Source organism: Podarcis muralis, chromosome 3 (genome assembly GCF_964188315.1).
Source record: "Podarcis muralis chromosome 3, rPodMur119.hap1.1, whole genome shotgun sequence".
Lineage (NCBI taxonomy): Eukaryota > Metazoa > Chordata > Lepidosauria > Squamata > Lacertidae > Podarcis > Podarcis muralis.
Genome location: NC_135657.1, coordinates 1,588,278 through 1,613,361, shown reverse-complemented (window position 1 = coordinate 1,613,361; position 25,084 = coordinate 1,588,278). Strand labels below are relative to the sequence as shown.

General features: G+C 49.2%; 1 protein-coding gene across 1 annotated transcript; it reads right to left on the bottom strand.

Moving 5' to 3' along the window:
• Positions 1–39: 39 nt before the first annotated feature.
• Positions 40–25,083, bottom strand: HADHB (hydroxyacyl-CoA dehydrogenase trifunctional multienzyme complex subunit beta). Its single transcript, XM_077926709.1, is given in 19 exon segments — positions 40–551; positions 786–950; positions 2,324–2,398; positions 3,281–3,368; positions 5,633–5,680; positions 5,802–5,881; positions 7,695–7,816; positions 10,837–11,017; positions 11,455–11,642; positions 13,619–13,706; positions 17,371–17,470; positions 18,308–18,352; positions 19,167–19,263; positions 20,931–20,972; positions 21,509–21,583; positions 24,905–24,920; positions 24,922–24,962; positions 24,965–25,029; positions 25,031–25,083. Coding segments are annotated over 19 exon segments (1,590 nt in total). The 5' UTR covers positions 25,069–25,083; the 3' UTR covers positions 40–515.
• Between the last annotated feature and the right edge of the window lies 1 nt (position 25,084).

Here is a 25,084-nt window from a genome sequence, read left to right as displayed (position 1 = left end):
GAAATAACTGGAGAGAATAAGACACACACTCGCCATCCCCACCTTGTATCTCTCATTTATTAAGGCACAGGTGTGGAGACACAAACGCTCCACCTTTGTTAACAGTCCACTTCCTTTGTGCTGAGCCCTCCCCCCTTGGGAAAAATTAAATATCCCAGTTGACTGCAGTTCAGATCGAAAACCCTATTGAAATACGGCAACAGGCTTAACTTTAAAAACCGAACCATTCATTTCTGGACTTCCTCCTGCTTTCGGAAGTCAGAGCACTCCAAATCTTTAAGGTGTTCTCATGCAAGAATACAAGAGGGAGGTGTCCTGTATTTCAGAAGATAAACTGCAGAAGGCCCCTCTATGGACTAGGCAGAACTTCCAAGGGTCCAACTGCTACTAGAAAATATGTACAAAGGCCATTGGGCGTCCTTTCGAGGAAGGACCAGGGAGGGATTCTGGCATTAGCGCATTGAAGCGGGACGGCTGTGTCACGAAGGGCGAGAGGAAGACAGTCCTGGATGGGGTTACTGTGGGTAACGCTCCACGATCATCGCGTGGCCCTGCAGGCAGAAGAGGAACAGGAAAGGGTTTATTCATTAAGGGACCTGCAGGTGGAGGAACAAACCTCTCCCCTCCCACAGAGAGGCAGGAAGGAGGAAGGGGATGGGATTTCTGGGAAAGGAGGACAGCAAAGGCTGCTATTTCGCAAGACCCTACAAGGGCTAAGATGCCAACAGCAAGGCAGGCAGGTGGCAGTCCCACTGGGAGGGCATGGTGGTGCTCCTTCGGCTTACCTGTCCTCCAGCGGCGCATGCGGCCACTAGGCCGTACTGCCCTCCTTCCTTCTTCAGCCTGTGGGCAGCGGTCATGACCAAGCGGCAGCCGGTGGCCCCAAAGGGGTGTCCCAGGGACAGCGACCCGCCCCAGTTGTTAAACTTCTCCAGAGGGGGAGCGCCAACCTGCAAGCAGAAGGCAAGAGAACGTAGGGCCCTGAGTGCGAGTTACCAAACTCACCACCAATGTGTGGAAGAATCAAGGGGGGTCCTTCCAGGTCAGCCACATCAAGACCGCCAAAGGAGCAAACGGTCCCAGATCTGGCAAGCTGTGGGGGCAGTGAGAAGGGAGAGAAAGCCCTGGCCTTGAAAACTGGGACCCCAAACTGTGGTCCTCAGGCCACCAGTGGCCTGCCAGTTTCATTCAGGTGGTGCACAGGTGAAGCACATGTTCAATTTGAATTCCATAGAATTCACTGTGTAATACAATGAAATAAATAAAAAAGCAAAAAAACTACATTAAAAATCACACAGCTTTGAGCACAGTGCATTTTCAAGTGGTCCTTGGGGAAAGATTTGGGAGCCACTGATCCAGCTCCAATCATCGTCTCCTCAATAATAATATTAATAATAATACCGTATTTTTCGCTCCATAGGACGCACTTTCCCCCCCTCCAAAAATTAAGGGGAAATGTGTGTGCGTCCTATGGAGCGAATGCAGGCTCCTTGGCTTCAGCGATAGCAACGTGAAGCCTCCAAAGTGCAGAGGGAGCGCTCCCTCCACGCTCCGGAGGCTTCGGGTTCCTTTTGCTGAAGCCGGGAGAGCAAAACTCTCCTGGCTTCAGCAGAGAGGGAGAGCTGCGCAGCACCCCTTCAGCCAAGCGGGAGGAGAAATGGAAGGGGCTCCGTTTCTCCTGCCGCTTCGCTGAAGGGGCGCTGAGCAGAGAGGGGGAGATTTTTTTTCCTTATTCTCCCCCTCTAAAACACGGTGTGTCCTATGGTCGGGTGCGTCCTATAGAGTGAAAAATACGGTAATTTATTATTTATACCCCACCCATCTGGCTGAGTTTCCCCAGCCACTCTTCAACAATGTTGCCTCTGCCCTAGGCCCTTTCCATTAAGCAGGCAAGGCAAAAAGGTAAAAGGTAAAGGGACCCCTGACCATTAGGTCCAGTTGTGGCCGATTCTGGGGTTGCGGCGCTCATCTCGCTTTATTGGCCGAGGGAGCCGGCGTACAGCTTCCGGGTCATGTGGCCAGCAGGACTAATCCGCTTCTGGCGAACCAGAGCAGCGCACGGAAACGCCGTTTACCTTCCCGCCGGAGTGGTACCTATTTATCTACTTGCACTTTGAGGTGCTTTCGAACTTCTAGGTTGGCAGGAGCAGGGACCGAGCAACAGGGGCTCACCCCGTCGCGGGGATTCGAACCGCCGACCTTCTGATCAGCAAGCCCTAGGCTCTGGGGTTTAACCCACAGCGCCACCCGCAGGCAAGGCAAAGGGGAGGCTATAAAGAAGGAGGACGCACATTCACAGCAACTGCCAACATCGGCCCCTTACCTTTGACTTCCTGCCCATGTAGTTTTGGGCAAACCAATCCGAATCCATCGCTTTCATATTAGCTAGAATCTGCCCCTAGGAGGGAAAAGGGAGAGGTAGGATGATGCTCTGGGGCAGCAACAGCAGATAGAGTCCTAGAACTGTAGAAGCATTAAAATCGAGATGTGGAAAATATGGATACAAGAAGAAGCAGGACTAAGATGTGAAGATATGCTTCAGAGATACAGACCGTGGGGAGCTCCGGAAAATTAATAATTATAATTTGGACTATAATTTGGTATTTTTTTAGTTTTTTATTTTAGTTGGAGTATTATTATTTTTCCTTTTTTTAAATAATATTTATTACTTTTACCACAATTTAAACACTACAAAAAAACCAAAAAAAAACCCCAATACATTACAATACAAAGACACTACATAACACTAAAACATTAAATTAACAAGACAAAACAAAAACAATTTAAAAACACATCCAACAAACAAATAAAAAGAGAAAAAAAATTCAATATCTTATCTTCCTTTCACATATTTCCACGACCTCCTCACACCTCCCTTTTTGTATTCCACTTCTATTAATTATTTCAGCAATTCCTTTCCATCTTCCCCTGTTTTCTCTCTAATTGGAGTATTATGATTGGACATATTAATTGGATGTTTTTTATTGGAAAATCAATAAAAATGATTTTTTTGAAAAATAGAGTCCTAGAACTGTAAGCTCGAAAGGGACCCCCAAGGGCCATCTAGTCCAGCCCCCTGCAAGGCAGGAATCCCTGTCACGCAATCTCTATTTAAAAGCCTCAAAGGAAGGAGGATCCAACATTGGAGACCACTGATCCATTTCCCACCCTTTGAATCTGGAGACGGCAAGCTTGTTCAGTCTTGTACACAGCAGCCCTTCAGATGTTTGAAGATGGCTATCCTATGGCCTCTCAGCCTCCCCTCTCCAGAAATACTTACTGCAAAGGCCTCGTGGAATTCAAACACATCGATGTCTGCCATTGTTAAGCCGGCCCTTTCCAGGACTTTGGGCGTCGCGTAGGTTGGCCTGGGAGGGGAGCAGAACGGAGAGCGGTGTTCAGAGTGGCTGTGTATGCAAAAAGAGCTGCCTGCCTGGGGAGGAGGCTTGCAGGGGCCAGCCCTGGGGGCCGCTGCCTGTCTCACCAGCACCCAGAGAGCCCTTCTGGGTTGAATTTGCACCCCATCCTCTGCTAAGATGCTCAGGGCTATTTTTAGTTCCTTAAGGCCTACAAGACACAATACAGTCATACCTCGGGTTGAAGTAGCTTCAGGTTGAGCGTTTTTGGGTTGCGCTCCATGGAGACCCGGAAGTAACAGAGCGCGTTACTTCCAGGTTTCGCCACTTGAGCATGCACTCAAAATGATGTCGTGCACATGCGCGGAAGCGGCGAATCGCAATCCACGCAAGCGCAGACGCGGGTTGCGTTCGTTTCAGGATGCGAACAGGGCTCTGGAATGGATCCCGTTCGCATCCAGAGGTACCACTGTACTGAGATGGGGGCGGGTGGGCAGGAGGAATTGTGACACCCCAACCAGAACCACTCCAAAGTGCAATAAGGTTTTATGCAGTTCCTCTGAGCTGCCAGGACTCAGGCTTGCCCCCCTCCCTCAAGGCCTCTGCAGGGCTCAGTTCCAAAATCCAGGCACCCAAACTGGGGTGTGGGTGTTGTTGGCAAACTGGTATTTCTTGCCACTTATCAGCATTCACCTGTTCCAACTTGGCCGCCTTCCCTGAACGACTCTGGGATGAGGCTGATGTCAACCACACGGGTCCCACCCCACAGAGAGAGTAGAAGGGGCTGGGCATGCATGCCCAAGAGTCAAAGAGATGGGTGGCCCCTGCCTTACTTGCCTCGGGCCCCGACTGCTTACAGGACCTGAAAACTGCCCAACCCCAATTGCCCCAGGAATATCGGAACTGCCCACTGAGCGCCAGCGTGGCCTAATGGTTAGAGGAGGCACCCCAAACTCAGCCCTCCAGCTGTTTCAGGACTACAACCCCCATCATTCCTAGCTGACAGGACCTGTGGTCAGGGATGTTGGGAATTGTACAGGTGAAACTCGGAAAATTAGAATATTGTGATGACATGGCTCCCCAAATCAACACAGACTGTGGAAACGTCACACTGGACTTCAAGCATCTGGCATTGTGTGCCTCCCCATTCTTCCTCCAGACTCTGGGTCCTTGGTTTCCAAATGAGATGCAAAAGCTGCTCTCATCAGAAACGAGATTTGGGGAGCCACGCCACGCCGCATTGAGGCAGTAACTGATGCAACAGGAGCCCAAACCAAGTACTGAGTACATATGCATGCTTCTATTTCTCAGAGCTCCAATATTGCTCTATTTGCAGTCCTTGTTTTGCTGATTTCATTTAATTTTCATTCTAATTTTCTGAGATTGTTAATTTGGGGTTTTCATCAGCTGTACGCTATAATATCACAATTATAACAGATAAAGGCTTGACATATCTTGCTTTGCATGTCATGAGTCTATCTCATATATTAGTTTCACCTTTTAAGTTGAAGTACTGAAATAAATGAACTTTTCCACAATATTCTAATTTTCACCTGTAGTCCAAAAACAGCTGGAGGGCTGAGTTTGGGGATGCCTGGGTTAGAGTGTTGGACTAGGACCTGGGAGACTGGGGTTCAAATTCGCACTCAGCCATGGAGATCACCCTGGGTCCAGTCGCTGCCTTCTCTCAGCCTAACCTGCCCCTCAGGGCTGTTGTGGTGCATTAAATGAGGAAGGGGAGAACCATGCACATCACCTTTAGCTCCTTGGAGAAAAAAGTTGGAATATAGGTAAAGGTAAAGGGACCCCTGACCGTTAGGTCCAGTCGTGGCCGACTCTGGGGTTGCGGCACTCATCTCGCTTTACTGGCCGAGGGAGCCGGCGTACAGCTTCCGTGTCATGTGGCTGGCATGACTAAGCCGCTTCTGGCGAACCAGAGCAGTGCACGGAAACACCGTTGACCTTCCCGCCGGAGAGGTACCTATTTATCTACTTGCACTTTGACGTGCTTTCGAACTGCTAGGTTGGGAGGAGCAGGGACTGAGCAACGGGAGCTCACCCCATCACGGGGATTCGAACCGCCGACCTTCTGACCGGCAAGTCCTAGGCTCTGTGGTTTAACCCACAGCGCCACCCGCGTCCCATAAACACAACAAATAAACAAACTAGGAAAGGATATAGCCAGGCGGCTTTGGGAGAGGGCAGAACTGGCTGCGTGTGGCTGGAAAGGCGGCCTCAGGTCTTTCAACGGAGAGGAAGAACCATTTGCAACCTACCCAAGCAGCAGCTGGTCCTTTGGGTCCTGGGAGACGTACACAAAATCCCTGGGGGAGAAAAGCAAATAAGTTGGGGGTTCTTGGAGGGAGGAGACAGAGGAGGGAAAGGCCTGCCACAATTTCAAAAGGGATGGTGTGGAAAAGCAGAAGATGGATGCCCGCGTAGTACCTGAGGTAGGCCTTTGGTTTGTACCCCATCGCTAAAGCCTTCTCTTCGGACATCAGCAGCACCGCCGAGGCCCCGTCAGTCTGGGGGAAAGGAGCCAAGAATATTCCGTCAGCAGAGAGCAGGGACCGCCCCCCCCCCAATCTGCTGTCTCTGTATTCAGCTGCACTACAAATGAATTGTAGAGTTGGAAGGGAGCCCTAAGGGTCATCCAGCCCGACCCCCTGCAATGCAGGAATCACAATCGGGAAAAGGACGTTGCATTTGAGTGAGTTTCAATTTCAGGAATTCAAAAGGAAGGCTTAAAATTCACTGTCATTCTATGACATGTCGAGATCAAAGCCTCCTTCTCAAAGAGGCAGCCAGCCTGCATGTGTGGTGCCAGGGAAGGGGAGAGACAGCTGTTTATGGGGGGGGGGGTATTGATACATAGGGCCTAATGCAGGAGGGGTTGGGGGGGGGGGAAGAAAGCTGAGGTGGTCTTCCTGCTGTTGTTCGGCCATAACTCCCATCCCCCTTGACAGTTGGCCATCCCGGCCGGAGCTGATGAGAGATTATGCTCCGTTCATGTTCAATGCCAAACAACGGGCTGGCAGCAGGCAAGTGAGCGCCAGGCACTGGCAGTCTCTCCTCCCATCCCACTGGCCCCCTGGGGACAGGCCTAAAGAGGGACGCTGTATGTCTGTACAGAGCCAATTGCAGTTTGCTGGCAAACCAGAAGTAAGATCTCTCTTTATCTTTGCAAAGTCAAATTTCTTTACCTCTTTTAGCCCTATCTATATATCTATCTAGGGACGCGGGTGGCGCTGTGGGTAAAAGCCTCAGCGCCTAGGGCTTGCCGATCGAAAGGTTGGCGGTTCGAATCCCCGCGGCAGGGTGCGCTCCCGTTGCTCGGTCCCAGCGCCTGCCAACCTAGCAGTTCGAAAGCACCCCCCGGGTGCAAGTAGATAAATAGGGACCGCTTACTGGCGGGAAGGTAAACGGCGTTTTCGTGTGCTGTGCTGGCTCGCCAGATGCAGCTTTGTCACGCTGGCCACGTGACCCGGAAGTGTCTCCGGACAGCGCTGGCCCTCGGCCTCTTGAGTGAGATGGGCGCACAACCCTAGAGTCTGTCAAGACTGGCCCGTATGGGCAGGGGTAGCTTTTACTTACTATCTATCTATCTATCTATCTATCTATCTATATCTAAAAGGGATGCGGGTGGCACTGTGGTCTAAACCACTGAGCCTAGGGCTTGCCGATCAGAAAGTCGGCGGTTCGAATCCCCACGACGGGGTGAGCTCCCGTTGTCTGGTCCCTGCTCCTGCCAACCTAGCAGTTTGAAATCACATCAAAGTGCAAGTAGATAAATAGGTACCGCTCTGGCGGGAAGGTAAACGGCGTTTCCGTGCGCTGCTCTGGTTTGCCAGAAGTGGCTTAGTCATGCTGGCCACATGACCCGGAAGAAGCTATCTGCGGATAAACGCTGGCTCCCTCAGCCTATAGAGCGAGACGAGCGTGCAACCCCAGAGTCGTCCGTGACTGGACCTAATGGTCAGGGGTACCTCTATCTATCTATCTATCTATCTATCTATCTATCTATCTATCTATCTATCTATCTACTGTAAATAATATAAATACAGATCAGCTAAATGTTGGGCCACAGAGCGCTCTAAGGATGCAAGAAGAGCCTTTAGCTGGATCAGGCCCATGGGGCCCCATCCTGCCCAGCAACCTGTTTGCAGAGGAGCTGACCAGATGCCTGTGGGAAACCTGTGGGCAGGATTCAAACACAAGACCGCTCTTGCCTCCTGATGTTTCTGGGTATTCAGAAGCATCGCTGCCTCCAACTCTGGTCGATGATTCCAGTGATTCTAGCACAGCTGAAAATCCCTTGTTCAAATGATGCTGCCTTACCAGGAAAGAAGAGTTGGCGGCTGTGACTGTCCCGTAGGGCTTGACAAAGGCGGCTTTCAGCCTCCCCATCTGCTCCATCGATGACGGGCGGACTCCGTTGTCCCGCACGACCGTGTCCCTGCCTGGCAGAACCAAGAAGAAGAGGAGTTTGGATTTGATATCCTGCTTTATCACTACCCTAAGGAGTCTCAAAGCGGCTCACATTCTCCTTTTCCCTTCCTCTGTGAGGTGAGTGGGGCTGAGAGACTTCAGAGAAGTGTGACTGGCCCAAGGCCACCCAGCAGCTGCAGGTGGAGGAGCGGAGACGCGAACCCGGTTCACCAGATTACGAGTCTACCGCTCTTAACCACTACACCCCACTGGCTCTCAAGGGTTTTTAGAGCCCTGCAGCGTCCCAAGATTTGGCTAGCTATTTTCAAACCAGTATATAAGCTTCAGGCTTCCTCATTTATGCCCAAGGATTCCCCCACCTCAGCAACCTTTCCCATACCTACAGGCCCTCTCTTCCCTATCCCCACCCCACCCAATTTGCTCCTAGAAGCCCTTCCTTTCGCTAGGAATTTCTGCCTTTTCCTGGGGTCACAGCAGCCAAAGTGCTACACCCAGATTCAGGATCAAAGTCTACCAAATGATAGAAGCCCCCCTCCTGTGACAACCAAGCAGCCAAGCCAATCACTCTCAGAGGTGTCAACCCCGTCACTGAAAACCTCTTAAGGTAAAGGTGAAGGGACCCCTGACCATTAGGTCCAGTTGTGGCCGATTCTGGGGTTGCGGCGCTCATCTCGCTTTATTGGCCGAGGGAGCCAGTGTACAGTTTCCGGGTCATGTGGCCAGCAGGACTAAGCCGCTTCTGGCGAACCAGAGTAGAGCACGGAAACGCCGTTTACCTTCCCGCCAGAGCGGTACCTATTTATCTACTTGCACTTTGACGTGCTTTCGAACTGCTAGGTGGGCAGGAGCAGGGACCGAGCAACAGGCACTCACCCCGTTGCGGGGATTCGAACTGCTGACCTTCTGATCGGCAAGTACTAGGCTCTGTGGTTTAGACCACAGCACCACCCACGTCCCTAGAAAACCTCTTAGATCGCTGCTATATGGACATGTGCCCAGATACAAAGGGTAACGCTTTCTTTTAAAGCAAATAAACCCAAATTTCTTTAAGAAGGTGGCAGGCGTGAGAGGAAAACAGGAAGCTTCTGTCCAGGGATGCGGGTATTTGGCTTGTGACACTGAGAAACAAGCTGATGCCCAAAAGTGTTCGCCAAAGGCTGCAGGCTAGTTTGGGGTCTGCTGAACTGACTTGCTACGACCTTCCCAGGAGAAAGCACCCTGTGGGTTTGCTTATATTACCTCATCAGGTTAAAACGCAAAATTTAAAAAGAACTTTTAAACAAAAAGAAAAAGGGGAATCAAGCTACCCATGTGATAGTAGCTTTTGAACAAATTAATGCTAGGCATTGGTGTGCTGCTTGAGGTTCAGCTGTATCGACTTCAAGGCTGCGATTTTATGTTGCAGCAGCTCACAAGTAGATGAACGAAAGCTGCCCGTTGATTCACATCAGGGAATTGGGTGTACTCTGGTGAGAGCTACTGTGGCCTAGTGGTTAAAGTGTAGGACCAGGGCGAGGGAGAACAGGGTTCAAATCCCAACTCAGCCATAAAGCTCCCTGGATGGCCTTGGAAGCCAGTCCCTGCCTCTCTGCCTAACCTACCTCACAGGGTTGCTGTGGGGATGGAATAGGGAGAACTTTGCATGAGCTTCTGGGAGAAAAAGGTGGGATGCACATGGAATAAATGCGATGCCTCGCTCCATCACAACACCCACCACGTCAAAACGTCTGTGGCTCTTTGAGCAGGTTTGGAGGGGGCACGGCTCTTGCTGTGGTCCTTAAACGTCCCTGCCCAGGGCGAGAGAATGGCAAAAGTGCTGCTTCTTCCCATTTGGGGGCAGCTGAGCAAGGGAGAGATATTTAAGATCCAGGTTTTCGGTTGTTGACGGGAAGACGACACGGACCTAGAGAACCAAGGAAGGCTGGAGAGGAAGGGAGGGAAGTCTCCAGCACAGTGGCTCCCATAGTGGGTGGAATAGCGCCCCAGGGCGGGGGTTTCCTAAGGGACACCAAGAGTCAAGGGGTTGGCAGGGGGCAGGAGGTGTAAATGACTCTCAGACTCTGAAAGGCTGGTATCACTAGATCAAGTTGATCAATTTTGTTGAATTAATCAAACTAAATAGTGTTAAGGGCCTTCTCGGTGGTGGCACCCGCCCTGTGGAACGCCCTCCCACCAGATGTCAAAGAGAAAAATAACTACCAAATTTTTAGAAGACATCTGAAGGCAGTCCTGTTTAGGGAAGCTTTTAATGTTTAACAGGTTATTGTATTTTAGTGTTTTGTTGGAAGCCGCCCAGAGTGGCTGGGGAAACCCAGCCAGATAGGCAGGGTATAAATAATAGATTATTATTATTATTACAGTGGTGCCTCGCAAGACGAAAAGAATCCGTTCCGCGATTCTCTTCGTCTAGCGGTTTTTTCGTCTTGCGAAGCAACCCCATTAGCGGCTAAGCGGATTAGCGCTATTAGCGATTTAGCGCTATTAGCGGCTTAGCGGCTAAGGTGTTAAAAGCCTATTAACGGCTTAGCGGCTTTGAAAAAGGGGGGGGGGAGCAAAAAAAAAAATGGCGAGACTGCAAGACGTTTTCGTCTTGCGAAGCAAGCCCATAGGGAAATTCGTCTTGCGAAGCGCCTCCGCGACGGAAAACCCTTTCGTCTTGCGGGTTTTTCGTCTTGCGAGGCATTTGTCATGCGGGGCACCACTGTATTAGGGTTTCAAATAAATGATGCAATTCATTGTTATTGTTTTGAATTTTATTGTGTTATCTTCCTTAGTGGGCCATGCAAACCACGATTCTTACTAATGTTTTTTATAGGGTAGGGGGCACTGGGGATGGGTCTATGGAACCAAGGGGGCAGTGGCCCCCCAAAGTTTGGGAAACGCTACTCTAGCGCCTGGGTGTGGGTGGAAGGGAACTGGGCTTCCCCCTCCTGCAGCAGATAATTCTTCCCCCCTCCCTGTCCACAAGTTCCCAAGCGACGCCCCACGAATTGCCCAGGGGTTCCTCCCAACAGGACCCCCACCGCGGTACCTGGCACTTTGAAGGACACGAGGTCAGTGAGGAGCCCTTCGTCCTGGGCCTTCTTGGCCAGGCTGTGGGAGCGCAGGGCATACTCGTCCTGCTCCAAGCGCGAGATGGCAAAGGCGGCTGCCAGGCGGTCTGCCGAGTGGCCCATCGTCTCGCTGGTGGAGAACTCGGCCACGGCTGGGAGCTGGTGGGAGCCAGAGAGGGCTTGGTGAAAATCAGGAACTGGTATTCAGAAGCATCACTGCCTCTGGTGGTGGACACTGTCAAAAGCCCTCTCCTCTATGAATGTATAACCCTCTTTTAAAGGCAAGTTGGTGGCCAGCACTGCCCCCTGTAGTTCCATGGTTTAACTATACGTGAATAAAGACTTGGTCTGCCCTGAATTCTCCAACACTCAGCTTCTTTCGCAGCTTCTTGGTTTCCTTGAGTGCTGGGAACTGAACACCAGACTAACGGTTGTTTTAGGAGCTGAAGACGTGAAGAACGGAGGACAGAGACACTCAACTGTCCCACCGTACAACCCACCAGCCAGCCTGATGTCACTTGGTTTGTCCTCTTTTTCTCCTCACTGAACAAGCAAGAGGAGAGAGAAATGGGGTTAGCCTTGTTCATTGTTTTTACCTCTGGAGCAAAGTAATCGGGACGGATCCTGGAGATCAGGGACAGCCTCTGGCCCAAGCTTTTTGCCCTCGTGAGTCCAAGCATCGTCTTCCTCATTTTCCGGCTGTGTCTGATGGGGACGTCAGACATCAGCTCAACGCCACCAGCCACCACCACATCCATCTGGCCAGATGCAATGAGACCGACTCCTGCAGAGATTGGGAGGAAGGAGGCGCCCAGGAGTTAAACTTCCCAGGGAAGAAAAGGCAGCATCGCCTCCTGTGTGAGAAATGCCCTCCCTGCCACTGCCCAGGGGGAGCTCCCACTCGCCCTGGAACGGCCAGGCGCTCCCTTTAAGCTCCTGAGTGTCCTTTGCACCCACATCTTTACCTGCCCTATGTAGTATCAGCAGGGCAGCAGGTGGCCGTGGTTTGGGGGAAATGGCCTCTTTACGCAGAATCCAGCCCAATCCGTCTAGAGCAGCCTTTCTCAACCAGTGGGTCCCCAGATGTTGTTGAACTACAACTCCCATCACCCCTAGCTAGCAAGGCCAGAGCTCAGGGATGATGGGCGTTGTAGTCCAACAACATCTGGGGACCCACCGGTTGAGAAAGGCTGGTCTAGAGCATTTATTTACAGAAAGGTTATCAGTCTTCCAGATTCAGAACACCCGAAGCAATGCATTCGCCAATTCTTACTTGAAATCTTTGCTCAACGCCTACCATTTCCATCCATTTTTACTGAGCGCAGTGTCTATTGCAACTGCGAAAATTTCTAGTTGCTCCCATTGTAGGTGGAGGGGGGTGTTTCTATGGGCTGTTTCGAACCTTCTTCCTTCCATGCTCACCCTCCTTGGTCAACCTGCTCCTTTGTCTTGCTTAGATCTCACCCATTTGCTGCCCTAAGTGGGACAGCAGCAAGAACCTGCCAGACACCCCTTCTGCATAGGACCAGGCACAGTGGTCCCCAAACTTTTTCAGACTGCTGCCCCCTTGGTTCCATAAACTCACTCCAGTGCACCTACCCTACCCTATGAAAAGCATAATTCAGAACTCTGCTCTGCACAACCCTCTGATGAAGATGAAAACACAATAAAATTCATAACATTAACCATCCATTGCACAGTTACTCAAAATCCAATGGAAACTATTTAGTTTAATTGATTCAACAAAAGGGAAGACCCCGATCCAGTGAAACCCGCCATTGCCAACAGCTGGCCATCTTGTGGTGACTCAGAATCGTAAATAATAATAATAATAAATTTTATTTATATCCCGCCCTCCCCAGCCAAAGCTGGGCTCAGGGCGGCTAACAACAATCAAAATAGTCCAACATTCTAAAAACATTCATTATAAAATTAATTAAATCAAATTAAAATCAAATTAATGGCAACCATCAAGCAAAATTCTGTACAGATTGCCAGAGGAGGGGGTCAGGCTGCGCCCTGACCAAAGGCCTGGTGGAACAGCTCTGTCTTGCAGGCCCCTAGTCTCTTGGGACAGAGCGTTCCACCAGATTGGAGCCGCGGCCGAGAAAGCCCTGGCTCTAGTTGAGGCCAGCCTAACCTCTCTGTGGCCCGGGACCTCCAAGATGTTTTTATTTGCAGACCGTAAATTTCTCTGTGGTGTATACCAGGAGAGGCGGTCCCGTAGGCACAAACAAACACAAACACAAATACAAACAAACGTGACCAAAGGAAATAAAATTGAAAGCGTTAAGAACGGTAAATCTTAAACTACGAAGCGAGGAAGCTGTTCTGCTCTGGGCTCCAGCCTGGTCAGTTGTAAATAAGAGATCAAGGCGCTAAGAGGGGTCCACTCCACTGCCCCCCTGCCCCCCGCTTGCCTCTTAACCTCCCCCTAGTTAATCCCACTGGCCCCAGGGGGTGGTACCACCCACCTGGGAACCACTGACCAGGCACATGTCCAGTCATCAATCCACAAGAAGGTGTTCATGTGTTCAAACATTTAACAGTGTTTTTTTAAATAAACAACAGGTGCTTTTTGAAAGAGGCGACTGCTGTTTCTGGACAGAGCAGAGAGCAATGAACTCCCACTTAGGAGACCCAGGGCAATGCCTTGCTTCCTGCTGGAGAAGCATCCTACAGGTTCTTTGCAACTCTACAGCCAATGGCTGCATGCCCCCTTGTTCTTCAACTGTGCCCACCCCCAGGCAACGTTGGTACCTGTTGTCATCGCCTGGTTTGAAGAGATGCATGCCATGGTGACCGTGTGGGCAGGTGTCTTGTCAGAGAAGCCAGCTCCCAGGGCAGCCTACAGAGAGGAACACAATGCAGAAAGCTTAGCAAACAGAGTGCTGAGAAAGAGCTTGTCTTTGCAACACTTCCTGCGGTGGGAAGCGGGCTGAGACTTGTGTATCGGCTGACTTTGCAGAAACCTTGTGAGGGGCAGCTGGGTCTTGCCAAAGGCCACTTGACATATTATGTGGCTGAGCAGGGAGGCGAATCTACTCTTTGGGTCCGTACAGACAACCACTTGCTAGCACAAGAAGCCTGCAGAAACTATGGTTCTTTTGCTATTCAAAAGCAGGGTAGCGGTCAATGAAACCATTTGTCCCCTTAGCACACATTCTGGAGTCTCTGCTTGTTCACTGGAAGCACTCACCTAATTGCGCTTTAAGATTTAAGCATTTCAGAAAAGACTACTATTGTTCTGAGGATGAAGACAAAATATCCGCAAAATGTGACAAGTTATGTACGCTGAGAGCCAGTGGTGCAGGACTAGGACCTGGGAGGTAAAGGTAAAGGGACCCCTGACCATTAGGTCCGGTCGTGGCCGACTCTGGGGTTGCGGCGCTCATCTCGCTTTATTGGCCGAGGGAGCCGGCGTACAGCTTCCGGGTCATGTGGCCAGCAGGACTTAGCCGCTTCTGGCGAACCAGAGCAGCGCATGGAAACGCCATTTGCCTTCCCGCCAGAGCTGTACCTATTGATCTCCTTGCACTTTTTCGAGTGCTTTTGAACTGCTAGGTTGGCAGGAGCAGGGACCGAGCAACGGGAGCTCACCCCGTCGCAGGGATTCAAACCGCCGACCTTCTGATCGGCAAGTCCAAGGCTCTGTGGTTTAACCCACGGCGCCACCCGCGTCCCAGGACCTAGGAGACCAGGGTTCAAATCCTTGCTTGGCCATGAAGGTCACTGGGTGACCCTTTGGAGCCAGACACTGCCTCCCAGCCTAACCTACCTCACATGCTTATTGTGGGGATTGAATGAGGAGGGGGAGAACCATGTTTGCCACTTTGAGCTCCTGGGCGTAAAAGGCAGGGTACAAATGCAATAAAATTAATAAGATAACTTGTAATTGCCACCCTGGGATCCTTCGAGAGGAAGGGCAGGGTATAAAGTGAATAAATAAATCCTATTTTTACTCCATACATTTAAATCAAGCTGACAGAAGGGGAAACTCAACATTTGTCAGGAGGAAAATATTAAGATTGACTGCATCAAGTTGATGGACAATGCGGAATTGGCAAAAATGACCGGAAGAATCAGAAATCAAGAAGACCAAAACTTTAATAAGGAATGGGGAAATTTTATACTTTATCTTAAAAACAATTCTAAACAGTTAAAGCCGTTAGGACTGGAATAACACTTTAATGATGAATTATGGACATAGCGGAGAGGTAAAAGATTTGAATTATTATAAAAGATGCAAGAGGAAATGATTAATAATAGGACCCACAAAGGGGAGGAGGGAAGTCCAAGAGATTCCTTGGAATCTTGTTTTTATGTTGCATGTTGGATATGTGACTGTAAAACTCTGATTTGAAAACCAAATAAACAAATTTACAAAAAAAAACCTGTCTGTCAATTTATAGTTTGTCTATTTGATTGTATGTTTGTTTGTTTGTTTGTCTGTTGGTTTGTTTGCTTTCCTGGCATAAATGTATGTATTTTAAAACAATAAAGATATACACATTGTAGCAAAGAAAAGAAAAGAAAAGAAAAGAAAAGAAAAGATTGACTGCATCACCAATGCTTGCATTTCCCTTGAAAAAGAAGTTGCATAAATGGTTAATATGTCACGGTGCTCAGCCTAATGACAACTAAGACCAGGCTTCATAATCTCTGGATAAAGGATAACTTGGGGACGAGTGCTGGGAAAGGCCCATCTCTACCAGAGAGAGGGAGAGGAAGAGGAAGAGGAAGAGGAAGAGGAGGAAGAAGAAGAAGAAGAAGAAGAAGAAGAAGAAGAAGAAGAAGAAGAAAAAGAAAAAGGAGAGTTTGGATTTGATATCCCGCCTTTCACTCCCCTTAAGGAGTCTCAAAGCGGCTCATATTCTCCTTTTCCTTCCTCCCCCACAACAAACACTCTGTGAGGTGAGTGGGGCTGAGAGACTTCAGAGAAGTGTGACTGGCCCAAGGTCACCCAGCAGCTGCATGTGGAGGAGCGGGGAATCGAACCCGGTTCCCCAGATTACGAGTCCACCGCTCTTAACCGCTACACCACACTGGCTGGCGTAGTGCGAAACTGTTGCTAGCCAGGGTCCGCAGAGCCCTAGGCTAGGTGAGCCAATGGCCTGGCTGAAGATTTCCACGGGGCTGGACCCGATGACCCTTTGGCTCCCTTCCAACACTACAATTCTGTGATGCTACGGGATAAGACAGCCCCCGCCACGTGTCCATGAGACAGGAGGAAAACACCTGAGTCACGGAGGCTTGGATACACATTGCCACAGAATGCTGCTCCTGAGACACAGCCAAGTGGGTGAAAGTTCAGGACAGAGCTGGAAGTTAAAATTAAAAACAAGGGCTGGACTGAGCAGCCTGTGAGATGGGAGCCAGCAGGCTGCGGCAAACGAAGCAGAATCCTGGAGAAGCACTGCCAGGCTGGAGCAGGCAGCTCTACACAGCGTCCGATGGCACTGGGCTTTCCCTGCCAGACAGCCGCACAAACGGTTGCTTGGCCTTAAGAGAGCAGGTGCAGGTACTGCAAGACGTTCTGGCCACGGTCAGAAACCAGGGATCATTTGCATGCAAGACAAAAAGTCACTGGTGGAGGATTGCCAAGGGTTGCTGATAAATAAATACTGACGATTCCCAATGTTTGCAATCTACACGTACGCAGGCGGCGCACTGGTAACATCAAATATTTTGTAAAACGAAAGGGGATCTCAGCTGGCAAGTTCAAAGTCTGCTCTCTTTTAAGGGAGGGGTCGTGGCTCAGTGGCAGAGGGTCTGCCTTGCAAGCAGAAGGTCCCAGCCTCTCCAGGTAAGGTGGGGAGAGACTCTTGCCCGAAACCCCGGAGAGCCACTGCTGCCTGCCCGTGTAGACAATACTGAGGCAGATGGACCAAGGACTTGTTATTAGGCAGCTTCCTGGGTTCCTATCAAAGGGAATGAACAGGTTGACACCCAGGTGCCTCCTAGGTGGGTCATAAGGAAAGGGTTAAAATGTGATTTGATTGGCCAATGAGAGTGCAAGGGGGGAGTAAAAGTTAGAGTGGGAAGTTTTGAAAGGCAGTTGAGGTTTGGGAGTTGGAGAAGGAAGAGGGAGGATTAGGTGTGGTTTGGTAGAGTTGTATTGTGAGAGAGTGAGAGGAATCGTTAGGTGGAGTCAGATAGATAGTTGGAATAATCAGTTTTGGAGTTGTTAGGAACTAAGATTAAGAAACCGACAAGAGAAAAATAAACTGATACCATAAGCTTGTTCCTGCATTTAAAAATAAACTTGATTATTTGTTTATGTTATCAACTGTCTGGACTCCGTGTGTCCCCGTGAGAAACGGGGTGGTGGCAGCAAAGAAAGCAGTCGCAGTGGTGGCACAGGGTCAATAGACTGTCAAATGTCTGGGGGCCCTGTGTGATCGCCACACCCACCATGATTTGCCCATTCATAAAACACACAACTGGTATTCAAGCGACAGAGATGTTCTGCTGTGTAGTTGCCTAGTGCTTCTTTCAATAATCTGACATACCTCTCTAGCCACATTGCTGGTTTTCACCTCCTGGATAACGGTGCCAAACACAATGTAGTCCACAACGTCCTTGGGCACATCAGTCCGGTTCAGCAAGCCTCTGCGGGAAGAAGTCAGAGAGGGGAAAAATCAGTGGCAGGCAGGCCAACCCAAGAGCATTTCCCTCTGGGTGGTTATTTCACATTAGCTGGGAAGCAGCTGGGTTTAGAAGATGAACCTGCTTTAGGGTTGCTATAGGTTTGAATTTTCTGGACATATCCAGCATCTGGTCAGAAATCAGTAAAATGTCTGGGGAAATCCAGATGTATGGCTGCCCATGTTGGCAGTGCCGCTTTCCATAAAAATATCTCAAAAACAGCAATTTGCGATTTTGCCGAAAAAGCTCAACAGCTTTGCACTGTTTGAAATATGGACTGCAAGAAGATCAAACCTATCCATTCTGAAGGAAATCAGCCCTGAGTGCTCACTGGAAGGACAGATCCTGAAGCTGAGGCTCCAAGACTTTGGCCATGAGAAGAGAAGACTCCCTGGAAAAGACCCTGATGTTGGGAAAGATGGAGGGCACAAGGAGAAGGGGACGACAGAGGACGAGATGGTGGGACAGTGTTCTCGAAGCCACCAGCATGAGTTTGACCAAACTGCGTGAGGCGGTGGAAGACAGGAGGGCCTGGCGTGCTCTGATCCATGGGGTCACGAAGAGTCAGACACGACTCAACGACTAAACAACAACAACCTGTTTGCTCAGCAACAACACAGCAGCAGAGATCCAGTTGCTGTGTACACCCAGATCCACAGCTTTCATAGCAGCCATGTTACCCCACTAACCTATTTGTTTTGTCACTCCAAGTAAATCTAGAGTGTAACTCCTGCCATTCAGGGGAAAAAACTATCCAATTGTTGTTGCTGTTGTTGTTTTACCCATTAACTCACTACTTACTTCAGTGCAGCTCTGGCCAAGTCATGCGGCATCAAGTCTGCATACCTGACGATTAGAGAGGAAAGGAAAACATTAAGGTCTGAGCAATGCAAGGATTTTTTATTTTTTTTGCTCAGTGCAGGGTGAACAGATCAATCAAATCTTTATTGCGGTCACAGACCAGCATAAGTAGGGTGGGGTACAATAATTTAAAATCTGCAAAACATTCTGGAAAGCTAAAATTATTAAAACAGAAGGTATATATAAAAGACTGTAAGAATCTAAAAGAAGCTAAAAGATTCTAACAGAAGGGTTAGGAACGTTAAACGGATGTGGAAGAGCATGAAAGGTTTGTATATAAAAGGATATGACTATCAATTTACAAAGCACTCTAATATGGGTGTTAATTAAATCTAGTTTGTGGCACAGGTCATGAACAGAGAAAAATGAGGTGACCAGCAACCTTTTAACGTTGACTTTTAATTGACAAAATAATACAACCAACCAATAACTAATTATAAGCAATTCTACATTGCTACGAGTGCTGTTTTGGATCATAAGGCTGGTCCATGAAAATATACTGAATTACTTAATGAAAGAAAAGACCTCTGCAAAAGTGGACATTGCCTGGTAAATCTTGGCAATGCCGCATAACTTTTCAGCCACTCACTGCTCTATGGATTTAAATGGTACAATGGTATCTGCCTCCTCGAGTCTCTTATTTACATGCCAGGATAGTAAGCGCATCATCTTCAGTTAACTTTAATTTTATTAACCATAAGCTGCACAGGCATTTTCTCCGTCAACACCAGGTTTCCCCTGAGACTTTAGAAGTCCTTTACAAGTCCCCAGACTTTACAAGGAAGGATTTAATACTCACGAGGTTCCTGACTGCAGAAATGGAATGCGAACCCCGTCCACCACCACAATATTCTTCACCCCATTTTTAGCCAAGGTTTTTTTAGTCTTGGGCTGAGCTGTGGAAAGAGAATGATAAATGACTACTGAGTGAGACAATGCAGATCAAGAGCAACATTTCTGTTATTAAAAGGCAAGGAAGAGTGCATGGGTTTTTGAGTGAGAGTCCTTTTTGAGTTTAAGCCAGGAAGGGAACTGTGGGCACTTCAGAGACTGCTGGCTTCTAGTTCCCACCATCCCTGACCACTGGCCGTGCCTGCTGGGGCAGATTGAAGCCCAATCCAACAAGACCTGGAGGCCGACTAGTTCTCCATCCCTGATTTCAGTCAAAACCTGAGTTTAATTCCCCATCACAGTCACCATTCAGTCTGAGAAGCATTCAAGAGTGTGTGTTCAGCTATGCCCAATCTGTTGGCAAAACATACTCCTGAAACAACATACACAAAGTTTCATGAACACTGAAAAGTGCTAATCCTTATAACCTACTCCCAAATGCTGAAAAGTTGAAGGAATTGAGTATAAAGAAAGAAATAACTTTTACAGACAAGGTTGCTAACATAACAATAAATGGCCTATTAGATATTGGGGCAATCTTGGATCCCCAAACAGCAAATGCAATTTAAAGCCAGGCAAACAGGGACACCCAGTTTCCATTGCATAAAGAGGGTCTCACTTCGCAAGGTGATGTTCTGTACCAGAACACCAGCTTTTGTGAATTCCGCACAGGTATGATTTGCAGTGAGCACAAAATGTTCGCAGAAACAAGACAAAGTCTAAAGTGCATCTCTGGTGTAGGTAGTGCATGCCTAACCCAATTCAGTGGAAGAAGACACTAAGTAAAGAGACTTGGAGACCTGGTTGTAAAGAGGACCCAAGGTTATCTTATTGAGAGCCTCGAGACTCTCTTCCCAGGAACCTGCAGTCAGTCTCATTAAACTGTTATTCCAGTTTGACCACTCCCTTACAAGATTCCTGTACATCACTGGGAGTGCCGGCCTGAGATCACAGAGAGTTGCAACTAGATCCCTAACAATTTTGTAATAATGTAAAAGGCAAAACAAGAAACTATTGCTGGAGCTAGAAAGGATTTCTCTCTCAGTTTGTTGCTGTTGTTTTAAGAAGAATCAGCTGAGAGCTGCAATGCACTTACAGTCATACCTCGGGTTACAGCCGCTTCAGGTTGCATTTTTTCGGGTTACAGACCGCCGAAACTCGGAAGTACCAGAACGGGTTACTTCCGGGTTTTGGCAGTCACACGTGCACAAAATCGTGCTTCGCGCATGCGCAGAAACGCTGAATCGCAATCTGTGCATGCGCAGATTCACTGACGCGGGCTGCGAACGCTGCGGGTTGCGAACGTGCATCCCGCACGGATCACGTTCACAGCCTGAGCATCCACTGTACTTGAAATCAACCAGTGGAATTTCTTTCCAGGTTTGACAGGGGATCTGTATAATCCTAAACCTCCAACACACTCCCAAGCTAGTTGCAAGACTACACCAGCCCTGAAGTTGATGTACTTTATTCCCCAGACACTGCCTGCCGTCCGTAGGTGGGAATTAAAATACAAACCCCAGACCAAAGCAGGAAAAGAAGAAAATGTCCCTTCTTCCCACCTTCTGCTCTGGCCAGCATGAGCTGGCAGGCCTTACGAAGGACAATTTCAGCAGCTTCTCCACCCCACCTCCACCTTAGGATTGCTCTACTGGTGATGTTATTGGTTTACCTGCTGTCTGTAACTGGGGCGAACAGCTGAGGGATCTTACAGCTGGAAGAAAAGCAGAACAAAATCCAAGTTAGGAACAAAGCAACAGCACCAGAGATTATCTCAATTGCCAAAGATCAAAGAGACTCTAATGTTTAGGATGAACAGCGGCAGGAATACAGCTGCAGCTTTTCTTTGGACTCTATTTGGATGACAGTGCTTTCAAGTTCAGATCACTTCCAAATATGCAACTGGCCTATTGTGCAATTGATTGTCCTGGTTTACAGACAAAGCAATCTGGCACAGATGTTCAGATGATGAGGCATTAAAACAAAAGGAATCATTTAGGCAGGGCAGCTGGCATCCTAGTTTAGTTATAGTGCAAGTTTTCTATGGCAGATCGTGCCCAAAGCAGCTTGAAATAAACACGAAGTATAAAAACAGAGCGACATATTTAGACACAATTACAAGACGCTGCAAAAGCTTCAAATAAGATAAATGATTCATGCTGTCAATGTTACAATTAGTTACAACCCACTATGACTAATCTTTTAATATTTGTACAAATTTGGTGCCTAACCAGAAGCAGCTGAACTTACCTAATCGAGCAGCCCATGGCGAGATAGCAGGAAGCGTTCTGGCAGAGCAGGTCAGCATGGATGTCATTTTGGAATCTGAAATGGGTGGCGAGGAGGGTTAGACAGCCAGTGATTTATCTTGCTTGGCTTGTTAGCAACATTCATGTTGGTCAGCCAATTCAGCTCACATGCCCGGTCCAGGAAAGTCAAGGTCATCACTCCTCCCCCCACCCCACTTGCTTTCCAAAGCCACTGCCAAGTCTTCGGACAGATCACTGGGCAAGCAGAAACCACAACCTGAGACACAATGATGTGGTTCTTTCTCTACAGTGCAAAGATGCAAAACCGATTAAATGACTGCAGATCCCCCCCCCCCCCCCAGTATTTTATGGAAACTTTTTGCAGCAATGTTGCCCAAGGGGCAAAGTAGCCCTATGTCTTTGGTAAAACCAGAGAGTTTGCAACCCCAGTAAACAGAGTTTTCTACTGTTGTGTCTCTGTCTTTATTTGTTTTGAATCTCTGCCTGAACAGGCACTTAGCATGTTTAAGAAATGACAAGGGATAGCTTTACACATCAGGTTAAGACTGTAAAGAGCCTGTGTTGTTTAACACCATGCTCAAAGCATTCTCTCTCCATTCCAAGACAAGAAATTCAGCTTTATTAAAAGTCAAATACCTCAACAAAAAGTCCTTACAAGTGTTCGGCTCATAACCATGTTGCTCAACCCATTCATTTCCCTAATCTTTCATTCCAGGAACCAACCTCCCCAGCTCCATGTTACAAACAAGTTAGCCTTCGGAGGCAGGGGGCAGGTCAGTTTTTTTGGAGACCAGCATGGCTCCTATTTAGGAAGCATATGCTGTACAGTGGTGCCCCGCAAGACGAAAAACTCGCTAGACGAAAGGGTTTTCCGTTTTTTGAGTCATTCCGCAAGACGAATTTCCCTATGGGCTTGCTTCCCAAGACGAAACGTCTTGCGAGTTTGTTTCCTTTTTCTTAAAGCCGCTAAGCCGCTAATAGCCGCTAAGCCGTTAATAGCTGCTAAGCCGCTAATAGCCGTGCTTCGCAAGATGAAAAAACTGCAAGACGAAGAGACTCACGGAACGGATTAATTTCGTCTTGCGAGGCACCACTGTACTGAAGCATTTAGGGGCCTGTTTTCACTAAGGCGAATATTGGTCCACAATACATCCGATATTAAAAGTTTTACAAAGGAACAAGTTCCTCTCAATGCTGCACCAAGCTCCCTCCTTGCAGGTGGGTCCAAACCCTAAAATTGTTCTGGGATCACACCATCCCTCTGAACCAAATCCCACCCCACACTAGGTAATACCTAAACCTAGACTACCTCCATTAAGGTCTTTGGGAAAAGGCTATAGCTTAGTGGTAGAGCATATTCTTTGAATGTGTAAGGGCCCAGCATAATATTAACAAAATGAACAGCTTCTTCTTGGCCTCCAGCATCTGCCATCAGCACAAAGCCCTCCCTTGCTCTCCATAAGAGCCACAGTATCCACCAAGTTTCAAAACTGGAAAATATACTACCTGTAAAGAAAATATGCAACCAAATAACAACAACCACACACAGCACACCACAAGCCCAGGCAGTTTCATAACATGTGGGGCTGGAGCAGTGTAGAGACTGGACTACAAATTACAAAATCCCTGGTCTGAATTTCACGCCGGCCATGGGGCCGTAGTTAAGTAAGCCACTCCATCTCCCAAGAGTGGAACATGGGGAAAACAACAATTGCTACCTCACAAGGCTGTTGTAAGTATCTCCTTGACATCTGGTGGGAGGGTGTTCCACAGGGAGGGTGCCACTACCGAGAAGGCCCTCTGCCTGGTTCCCTGTAACTTGGCTTCTCGCAGGGAAGGAACCACCAGAAGGCCCTTGGCGCTGGACCTCAGTGTCCGGGGAGAACGATGGGGGTGGAGACGCTCCTTCAGGTATACTGAGGCCAAGGCCATTTAGGGCTTTAAAGGTCAGCACCAACACTTTGAATTGTGCTCAGAAACGTACTGGGAGCCAATGCAGGCCTTTCAGGACTGGTGTAGTGGAAGCTTTTAAAGAACCAGGGCAGGGTTTTGTCAATCAGAATATAAATACAGTGGTACCTCTGGTTACGTACTTAATTCGTTCCAGAGGTCTGTTCTTAACCTGAAACTGTTCTTAACCTGAAGCACCACTTCAGCTAATGGGGCCTCCTGCTGCCGCCCCGCCGCCAGAGCACGATTTCTGTTCTCATCCTGATGCAAAGTTCTTAACCCGAGGTACTATTTCTGGGTTAGCGGAGTCTGTAACCTGAAGCGTCTGTAACCCGAGGTACCACTGTACAGTAGTACCTCGGGTTAAGTACTTAATTCGTTCCGGAGGTCCGTTCTTAACCTGAAACTGTTCTTAACCTGAAGTACCACTTTAGCTAATGGGGCCTCCCACTGCTGCCACGCCGCTGGAGCACAATTTCTGTTCTCATCCTGAAGCAAAGTTCTTAACCCGTGGTACTATTTCTGGATTAGCGGAGTTTGTAACCTGAAGCGTCTGTAACCTGAAGCATATGTAACCCGAGGTATCACTGTACTAAAAAAAAATGGAAGTTAAAGGCTATCAAGGCATGCCTCTGGTATCCCCGGTCAGCAGAGGGCTACTGCCCCCAGGCCTTGCTTGTGGGCTTCCCATGAGGGAACCTGGCCGGCCACTGCAAGAACATGAGGCTGGCCTGGATGGGGCCCCCGGTTTGGCCTGATCCAGCTGCAGGGGCTCTTCTTAGGGCCTCAATTCTGACGCCAGGAGTTTTCGTACTGCTCTGACTGAGCTCACTTCCCTTCCATACAAAACCCCCCACCCCACTTTTTTCAGCCCAACAACACAGGGTGTGTGTGTGTGTGTGTGTCAGTCATGTGACTGTCGCCCCTGGTAATCCCTCGAGAGGCATAAATCCTCCCCGATCCCCTTGATCTCATCCCGCCTTTCATTAATAATAATAATAATAATATTTTTTTATTTATACCCCGCCCTCCCCAGCCAAGACCGGGCTCCATTCCCAAGGAGCTCCAGCTCCGAACACGGCTCTCTCCCCCACCCCCAGCCCTGTGAGGTATCCTGGAGCTGTAGAGTGGGAAGGGGAACCCAGGGGTCATCTAGTCCAACCCCCTGCGGTGCAATGCATGGGGCTGAAGCTAAGGGAGGCGGAGGGCGGCTCAATGTCACCCCCCCCCAGAGAGCGGCCTCGAGGCCTGTTCCCCCTTACCCCCCTCCATCCCACCAAGGCCCTCAATCAATGGCTCTAACCATTAGGTCACACAGCCACCGCCCCACCCACCACCCTCCAACCCCTGTCAGGACTCGAACCCGGCGCCCCACGGAGCTCGGAGAGCGAGGGGGACAACCGGCGGCCCTTCTCCTCCTCCTCACCTGACGCGCCCGGCAGCCTCCTTCGCCCCTCCGACTCTCTCCCTCAGGCGTCGCCACGCCCCTCCGAGCGCGCCTCGGCCAGGAAAGCCCCCTCCGGCCTCCGCCGTCGCCGTTGGGGCTGCCCACGCTCCGCCTGACGCCGCGCGACGCTTCCCCCGGCCCATTCCGCGGAGGGAAAAA